The sequence below is a fragment of the Engraulis encrasicolus genome, chromosome 16 (genome assembly GCF_034702125.1).
Source record: "Engraulis encrasicolus isolate BLACKSEA-1 chromosome 16, IST_EnEncr_1.0, whole genome shotgun sequence".
Classification (NCBI taxonomy): Eukaryota; Metazoa; Chordata; class Actinopteri; order Clupeiformes; family Engraulidae; genus Engraulis; species Engraulis encrasicolus.
This window is the reverse complement of record NC_085872.1, coordinates 37682924-37692923: the sequence shown is the minus strand read 5'-3', so window position 1 is coordinate 37692923 and position 10000 is coordinate 37682924. Positions and strand designations below refer to the sequence as shown.

Sequence of the window (10000 nt, the reverse complement as noted above, 5' to 3'; positions counted from 1 at the left end):
ACTACAACACTTAGGAAAAATCTGTGTTCAACAACGACTATGTCTGGCTTCTGTTGAGCACTACCAGCTGCCTGTTTCCACATGTTAGCTGTGCTTATCTCTCGCTATTTCTGACTGTGCATGGCACTGTAATGGTCCACACAAAGTGTGTAGCTGCTCCCTAGAGGTACAGCACATTCCTAAAGTTAAACACCTACTGTTTCAAAACAAGCAGCCACGGTGGTGCAAATACAGTTGCTTTGACAAGCTACTGTTATCCCAATCTTAATACCCATTGTTCAGTGTTTTGAAACCAAACGAGGCAATTCTTTGTCCTTCTCTCTCTCTCTCTCTCTCTCTCTTTGTAAACGTGTGATCAGATACACTATCATTCATCTGGGATGGTCACTGAGCATTCCAAAGATTCCAAAGGCACTGCATGGTGAAATGTACAAAGACCACACATTTGTCCAAGAACATGATAGTTTATTCACTTCACTGCATTAACCCGGTAAGAGTGGAACCAACCAACTGTAACTAACTGTCTGCCAGGCAAATGGAACTTTCCGTGACCCCCCCTTGATCAAATATGTGAATGGCACGGCCATTACCCGCCAACAGATATCTATTGTGTGTCACTCAATCTGTTCGTGTTTGTCCCCTGCTTGGAACGCGGCTTCGAATTACTTTTGAATGCATTCCCAAAGGAAAAGTCATCTCCGTCCTTCGCCCCCCATCTCCCCAAGGACAAATACATGACCTGTCAGTTCAAATTATGCTTTAAAACAAGCCGAAAGCTAGAGGGGGAAGGAAAGGGGGGGGGGGTGACGCATGACACATTTCCTAACAACACCTGTTTTTTTTAGGGCAGCAGCACATGAACTTATGAAATGTGGAGACCCCATTAATTAAACTTATCACCCTCTTGTTGTTTGCCTATTCCTTTCATGTATGAAGCCTCTGATGTGTTTCTCTGCACACTACGCAGAGTTAAAATACTGCAAAGTAATTAAAAGTGATCTTTTGATCTTGGTCTGTGAATGCTGTTTTAAAACGTCTGCTACTGCTGCTGCTGCTGCTGCTCTCTCTCTCTCTCTCTCTCTCTCTCTCTCTCTCTCTCTCTCTCTCTCTCTCTCTCTCTCTCTCTCCCTATCTCCGGTGTTCTGCTCTGATTCCACAGGTAAATAGCTATGAGCAGGCAAGCCTGAACAGCGCCAGTTACCTGCCTGACTCTGTCAAAACATCTGAAACCTTGAGAGCAAGCCAGCTCCCCTATTCATCAACGAGCCTCACCAGCCTGGAACTAAGTGCACACACACGAGCACACGCGCACATAAGCATGCACGCACACACACACACATACACGCGCGCACGCACGCACTCACGCACGCACGCACGCTAAGACATTAACATTTCCTCCTCTTCTGAAAAACTGCAATGACAGGACAACAACAACAACCCATGAATACTCAGCATCCACCAATAGAGCCCGCAACCCGTCAGCAGGAACAATCCAAAACTTAAAAATGACATGATTACATCCATATAAAAGCAGTCAAACTAATACAAGAGGTAGTGCCAGAGACAGTGGAGATGTTAAAATCTAGAAAATCTTTGGTAGTATCGTTATATGGCAATATTGTAGATCTAAAGCAATTTGTGATTTTAATCGTCATGTACTGACAAATTATAAAACACACACTGATTAGTTAGCAATCTTCAGAGAGTGATATTGAAAGAGTCTGCACAGGAAAGAGTAGTCAGGAGCAAAGGTTTTGTGTTAACCACCACCACCACCACCACCACCAACACCAGAAACACCAGACTGATTAGAAGCTGACCACACCAGACGAGAGGAGACCAGACGAGAGAGACAGACCCCGGGGTGGGCGGACGCCAGTCCTGCACCTTACCTGCCGGCTGCACCGTGGTTCTGCTATTCCCACTGACTCTGTGTGTGGTGCCGTTGGTGCACGCTGTGGCGGGGCCGTTGGCGTGGTTGCCGCCGCCGTTCCTCTTCACGGAGCCCGTGCGCGTGGGGATGGGCACGAAGGTGGGGTCCAGGTCCATGATCAGCTGGTTCAGCTGGTCGATGGAGTTGTCTATGTCCACCGTCAGCGAGTTGAACTCTTCGTCGTGGCTCTTGTCGACCACCGTCTGGGACGCCGCCGGCGTCACCGGCACCGGCACCGGCGCCTCCGTGGCGACGGCGGCAACCGCATCCATTCCGTTACCCTGCTCCACATTGGCCAAGGTAACGCCGGCGCTGACAGCGGCTGTGGCTATGGCGGGCTCGGGCGACAGCGGGCTGCTGCTGCTACCGCGCTCGCCTCCTACTCCTCCTCCTCCTCCTCCTCCTCCTCCTCCATGGTGGTAGTTGTCGGCCGCGGAGGTGACCTCGGCCAGGTAGGAGTACTGCTGCGCCGCCACCATCTGCTGCTGCTGCACCCAGGTGTGCGTGGAGTAGCTGCCCTGCCGGAACGAGCCTGCCCGGGACCCGCCCGAGTCACCGCAGGAGGCCAGGGATGGCGGCAGGGACGAGACGGGCACCGGGTTGCTCCTCGGCCCCAGGCAGCCGCGTCGAGCCTCGTACTCGTCCATGCCCGCTAGCGAGTGCTGCTGGTGGGGAAGGTGGTGGTGTTGGTGTTGGTGTTGGTGTTGGATGTGGTGGCTGTTGTTGTGGTTGAGGTGGAGATGATGATGCTGCTGTTGCTGGTGTTGGTGATGATGTTGTTGGTGCTGGAGATGGTGCTGGAGATGGTGCTGCTGATGCTGCTGCTGATGGGCCATGTCCTCAGGGCCGCCGGGGCTGCCGAAGCCGTCGGACAGCAGGGAGTTCTGGCTGCTCTTGTGGCAGGAGGAGGACAGCGTGCCCAGGCTGTCCACGCTGCGCAGGTCGTGCCCGGACATGGTCAGCACCTCGTCATCCAGGATGTCCGTCTCGCGCTCCTTGGGCTGCGTCACGCCGCCGACGCCGATGCTGACGCTGCGCCCCTGCAAGGCCCGATGGCTGCTCACAATGTCCACTCCTACACCTCCTACACCACTACCAACACCCACACCAACACCCCCGCCTCCGATGACAACGCCGTCCTCCTCCGGCTCCCCGTCCATGGCTCCGTGGAAGAGGGGAGGCTCCTCCAGCCCGAAGCCGCTCAGCAGGCGCTTGAGCGCGGCCTTCTCCTGCTGGCTGGGGCCCTGGTCCTGGCCCTGGCCCTGGCCCTGGCCGGGGGTTTTGGGGGCCGCCACGGAGCCCCTCTCGGTCCACAGGGAGGCGTTGGAGAGGCCGGAGTCGCTGCTGGCGGACAGGGCGTGGTCACTGTGTTCCGGGCTGCTGGTGGCTGAGGTGGCCGGCCCTACTGCCCTCCTCAGGGTGGAACCACCACTGCCGCTGTCGCCGCCCCCGCCGCCGCCGCCGCCGCTGCTACTGCCACCAATGCTGGGGCTCCTGGCGGCCACTGCTTTGTCCAGAGTGGGGGCCTGGGGCTTGGACTGAGGCACTGGGGGAGAGACGAGATTGCAGCTACTTCAAACAGCTGGGGCATGCAACAACACTCACTCACACATTACTGGTACAAACACACACAGACACACACAAACACGCATGCAAACACACGCACACGCACACACACACACACACACACACGCACATACGCGCACACAAACACTGGTTCAAACACAGACTTTGATACAAAAGCTCACACACATACATATATACATAAAGAGCACACACAGAGAAATATACACAAAAAATTATGTTTATGTGCAATATTTTGAATACAGATGTACACACATGGTGTGCAGTCATAAACACCTACACTGTAACACTGTAAAGATCATATTAACCTTCAGACTTCGATAACATACATATCTCACATACATATCTACAATAACCATTACGTCTAACCTAACCACACACATTCTAGAATGTAAAATAATGCACACGCTCACACAGCAGGACTTACAAAGTATGTTCCACCTACCACCATACCCAATTAAATGACAAGCTCAGACACATACATCCACACATGTGTCTAAACAAGAACTATGAAAATGCACTCTTTGAACCAGAATATGTAGCTAGCCCCCTGGTATGATCTGGTGTTTGTGGCCCAGGGAAGGTAGACAACAAACACCACCACCATTTAGTGAAGGAGTCTCTACAGTATTTTAAACAAACACATCAGCAGAGGCAACAAAAGCAAACAATGGAGCCTAACTATCAATATTCCATACTGCCCTACAAAGGCAAAATGCAAAACTACGCCAACACTGAAAGTGAGAAAAAGCCTTGAAAGTATTGGTATTGGGTTGGATTTTGTAGTTACTGCAAATTTGACATGGCAATATCTCTGAAACGGGACACATTTGGACCATAAGGCTTTGTCACAAGATACAGGAGGTGTTATGAAGACTTTTTTTCAGTCTACACTTAATTTTGACAAAATATGTAGTTACTGCACTGGCTTTGTAGGGCAATATACAATGTCCAACCACACACTGCAGAACAGAGGGGAGAAACCCCCTAATGAATGGCAGAGTCGGTAGAAATCATAACTTGGGTTTAGATTGATCTCGGTGTCTGCAAGGCAGTTGTGCTCTTTCACACTTGGCGCTAACTAGTGAGGCATCTCACCAGGGCATGAAAAAAAGGCAAATGGTGAAAGAGAGACACATTGTTCTCTGTACTTTTCATGGGCTGACACATCTGCCACAAATAACAGAGCCTAAGAGGTCTTCACTCACAGCACAAGCAACAAGCTCCGCTCTCTTTTCTGCGTACAACATACTGTACAACAAGAGTTGTTTCATGTTACTCTTTTTTTCTGTCTTTCTTTTTGTCTTCTGCTGAGTGAAGAGACGGTTCCTAGCCAGAGAAACCAACACAATGTATTGCGTGTGGTGACATTGTGTATCCCCAATCTAACCAAAAGCAGGGAGGGAGATTCCGCACACAGCTAAACAGAGCCATTTCCTTGTTATTCCAAAGCTCGAAACCCGACCTGTGGCTCGTAATGGACTTGAAAGCCATAACTCTTCCACGTTTGACCTGGGCATTCCACACCACAATGTGATTTATGGATCTCCTCTCAAGCCATCCACTACCCCCCCCACCCCAAAACCCCCAACCCTAGGCCACCCCAACCACACACACTGAGACACACAAACACAGACACACACACATGCATGCACAAACACACTCCCCCTTAGGCCTTGACATATGTTTAAACATCTTCCCCAAAGCCTCGAAAGGCCGTGCTCAACCACACCACACCACACCACGCCAGGGGTCAAGAGGCAGAGACCCAACGACGAGGAACACGCTGATCACAGAGCGTCTGCAGAGAATCCCCACGCCGAGGGGGGGTTTAGAGAGGAGATTAGGTACGTTACCCACAGAAGCACAGCCAATCCACTCCACAGCACAGCACAGCACAGGGAGAGGTTTCACAGAGGTACACTACACTACACTATACTACACTACACTACACTACACTACACTACACTACACAGCACTACACTACACTACACTGTAGTACAAAGTCGATCAAAAACATCCGCACATGAACAGGCGCCACGCTCCTGCACAAGTCTGCAGGGGAGCTGCATTTGCGTGCATTTTCTCTCTGGCAACTAAAAGGGCTTGTGAGGTCCAAATACCAGGCACGCATGACAAAGACTGCCCTCTTTTTTTCTTTCTTTCTTTTTTTTTGCTTAGCCGCTGGTTGCCCACCACCACAAACCTCTTCGCATACACACACACTAGAACACACTAGGACACACACACTAGAACACACACACACACACACACACACACACACACACACACACACACACACACACACACACACACACACACACACACACACACACACACACACACACACACACACACACACACACACACACACACATTCCCCTTTTCCTCTCCCCTTTAGTTACACTCACTAACACAAACACACACACACACACACAGACACACACGTACACAAAACACACACAAAACACACACACAGACACACACACACGTGCATGGACACTCACATCCTGCTTGCTGGAGTAACATTGGGGCTTCCGCTCAGCTCAGGCCCTGGCCAGATCTCCAGAGAGCTCCTCCACAGATCCCCACAGCAGCAGCATTCCTTCCACCGAGCATATGTCTATCTCTCCCTTCCTCTCTCTCTCTGTCTCTGTCTCTGTCTCTTTCGCTCCCTTCTACCCTCTGTCCCTGACACACACACACACATACACACACCGCCTTTCCTCTTCCACCAATCACCCCCTCCAACCTTTCTTCCCTCACTCTTTCTCTCTCTCTCTCTCTCCCCCTCTTCTCCTCCTCCCCCTTCCTGCACCTCCCCCTCCTCTTCTCTCTCTCTCTCTCTCTCTCTCTCTCTCTCTCTCTCTCTCTCTCTCTCTCTCTCGCTCTCTCTCGCTCTCTCTCGCTCCCCCCCTCTCTCTCTCTCTCTAACTTTTTCTCACACCTCTCCTTGGGAAAACAGCCAGCCTCTTACCTTCTCACTCATCCAGAGGTGAGCGTGTGCAGTGAACCGTCACTCCCTCGTGACCAGGGATAGAGAGAGCGCAGGGAGAAACACACAGAGGAGGGGAGAGAGAAAAGAGAGACACAGAGAGAGAGAGACAAAGAGACAAAGAAAGGGAGCAAACAAGGCACAAAGACAAAGCAGGAAAGTAAAAAAAGTGGGCATGCAGAAATGTCGGTGATTTGGCAGTGCTTTACAGTAAAATCCTTTTTTGCTTCAGACGCTTTTTTTCTCCTCCTTTTGAACCACAAGCAAGGTGAGTGCCAGAGAGGGACAATGTGTCGGTGTGTGTGTGTGTGTGTGTGTGTGTGTGTGTGTGTGTGTGTGTGCGCGTGTGTGTGTGTGTGTGTGTGTGTGCTTGCGTGTGTGTGTGTGTGTGTGTGTGTGTGTGTGTGTGTGTGTGTGTGTGTGTGTGTGTGTGTGTGTGTGTGTGTGTGTGTGCGGATGTGTGTGTGTGTGTGTGTGCGGTTGTGTGTGTGTGCGTGTGTGTGCGTATGTGTGTGTGGGCGTGTGTGTGGGTGTGTGTGCGTGTGTGTGTGCGTGTGTGTGTGTGTGTGTGTGTGCTTGCGTGTGTGTGTGCGTGTGTGTGCGTGTGTGTGTGTATGTGTGTGTGTTTGTCCTCCACGCAAGCCGGAGGACGGGTCCTTTACCAAATATGGGGAAGAGGAATGTAAACACGGGGGGCAGGACCACTGGAGAAGGGGGTGGGGATCGGGCGGGAGTCACGGCAACCTGACACCTAACACCCTTTCACCAGAGGACGGCCAAAGAGGAGGGAGAAGAGAGAAAGAGAGAGAGAGAAAGAGAAAAGAACAAGAAAAAATGGAAAAGAAAAAGAGCGCCAGAGGAAACGGAATCACTATCCGAAACGCCTGAGAGGACTAGATCAGATCCGCGTCAGAAAAGTGTGAAGGAAAAAAAACTAGCCTGGAGGGAAGGGGAAGAAGAGTGGAGGCAGAGAAAGAGAGCAACATTTGATGCGTGTGAAAGACCAAAACAACATTCCTTCCAGTACCAAACACTTCACACGGCACAGAGATGCTTTTTAATTAGGGAATCTCAGCCTTCTAGTTGGAAAGCCCTGCTTTTTTATGAATCTGGGCCCACTGCAACCCTACTGTCACCCCACCCCCCACACACTGCCTTCTGCTGCACTCCCATGAATTGCAAAATTACATGGCAGCATGGCATACATGTCAACACATATCTCACTGCTGCTTGAACCAGATGTGCACAGACCTCAATTGCTGGGTACGACCATTGTTTCTTGAGTTTTCCTCCTTCTCTCATGCGTGTGCATACTCTCTCTCTCTCTCGCTCTCTTTCTTTCTTTCTTTCTTTCTCTCTCTCTCTCTTTCTCTCTCTCTCTCTCTCTCTCTCTCTCTCTCTCTCTCTCTCTCTCTCTCTCTCTCTCTCTCTCACACACACACACACACACACACACACACACACACACACACACACACACACACACACACAAGACACATACACACATAAATTCACAAACACATGAACGTGCGCGAACACACACATACGCACACACACACACACACACACACACACACACACACACACACACACACACACACACACACACACACACACACACACACACACACACACACACACACACACACACACACACACACACACACACACACACGCATGGTTAACCATAGCCAGGGAAGAGAAGCTGATCTTTCAAGCACATCATGTGACACGCTAAGCCTCGGCACTGAACACACATTTACATGCACTCGGTCGGACTTGTCTTCGCAGCAAACACGTCAAGGCCAAGGGCTCGCTCACCAGTATCAAACGTCTACAACAGGGAGGCACCATTCCTCTATAGTCGACTCAAGACTGGACACACACACAGCTGGCTCACACTTCATTTTAAGGTCCCTGTAACATCAATTATGTCAATTAGCAACAGTATGCAACAGTATGCAGTGGTGGAACAATTGCACCCAGGGCCCCAGGGTAAACCACCTATAGGGCCCCTCCATACAGCCTGCCATGGTCACAATAAGGCCCCCAACACGCTGGGGCAAATGCCCTGCTTGTCCCCCCTATAGCTCCGCCCTTGACAGTATGTGACATTACGTACATGCACTGCGCCATAACGTTTAGGGATAGGTGTGTAAGTACAGTGTAAGTACATAACATTATGCCCTGATGCATGTTTATAGATGCACTAAAAAAGGAACAGCAAAATGAAGTGTTCAGCGGGTCTGGAGTCGGTGCTGTAAGGCACTGTCAGGCGCCGGAGCTGGTGGGCATGCCGCACAGCGATAACAGCAAATGCTGCTGAGTGCGATGCAACCACAGTTCACACTCTTGCACTGCACAGGAAGGCCGATTTTAGCAAGCATTTGCTGGCAATAGCAGTGCATGGTGGTGCTTTTTTGGCTGTAAAATGGCTGCATGTGAAATAGTGCCCATTATGAAACATGTTTAATGCATCATGCTAACCCCATAGACTAATGTCTGCTATAGAAAACAGATGAGAACATGCAATCATGTACTGATGAGGTAGATAGATAGATAGATAGATAGATAGATAGATAGATAGAGAGAGAGAGAGAGAGAGAGAGAGAGAGAGAGAGAGAGAGAGAGAGAGAGAGAGAGAGAGAGAGAGAGAGAGAGAGAGAGAAGAGAGACATTGTATGTCCTGAACTTTGACAGGCCTCTGAAATTAAGTAGTGTGAGTGGCCACATTGCAATTATAATTCCATTCTTCCCCCCATGACCATCTCATCGCCTCCCATCCCTCTCATCCGCATGCCTCAAAGGCACCGCGGCACAGGCCTCTGAGACAACACCACTGTGGCCTACCCTTTGACCCACTAGGGATGGATACATAGGCCTTGGACGTGCAGCCCAGCGGGGGGTCAAACCAAACCACAGAGCCCAAGCCCTCCCCACTTCCCAGCAGCAGTAGCAGCAACAGACGCGCACCAGGTCGTCATATCTATCAAGCAGAAGCAGGATGACACACTCAGCCCAACATCCATGGCTGCCAAGTCGGCTTCTCTGGGTCCCTCCTCCGCCTCCCGCGGTTTGCGCTGCGCAGCGCAACGCGTCCAAAAAGACTTCGGGGGTGATTCATAACAGTGAGGTCCTGAGACTTCTAAATCATATCGTTAATGGTTCGGAGCTTGCTTCCAAGCATGCTGATGGCGTGTGCTCATAGAGGAGGCTGAGGTGAAGAAGCCACTTGTACTGTAGCCACTTGTTGTTCAGGCAAAGCAGCGCCATAGTAACCTCACCGCACTGCACAAGCGTTTGATGAGTGAGCAGGAGGTCAGGGGTCTGGTGCTAAAATTTTTAGCTCATTCGTCAAGGGCCTCATGACTCATGGTGTATCGTAACTTTGTGTTTTGGAAACCAAATATCCAAGAGAAGCTGACTCGAGTGGGACCCACTTGTGCAAAGCGACCATTCAATTCATTCATTCATTCATTCATTCATTC

The 10000-nt window shown here is 50.7% G+C and overlaps 1 protein-coding gene across 2 annotated transcripts in view; it reads right to left on the bottom strand.

The window, feature by feature from the left end:
- LOC134465732 (tensin-3-like) overlaps positions 1-10000 on the bottom strand; it is a 61364-nt gene that overhangs the window by 22299 nt on the left and 29065 nt on the right. For both annotated transcript variants that reach the window (XM_063219559.1, XM_063219560.1), the window contains exon 13: positions 1893-3479. In XM_063219559.1, coding sequence (XP_063075629.1) covers positions 1893-3479 — 1587 coding nt within the window. The remainder of the gene's footprint in view (positions 1-1892; positions 3480-10000) is intronic.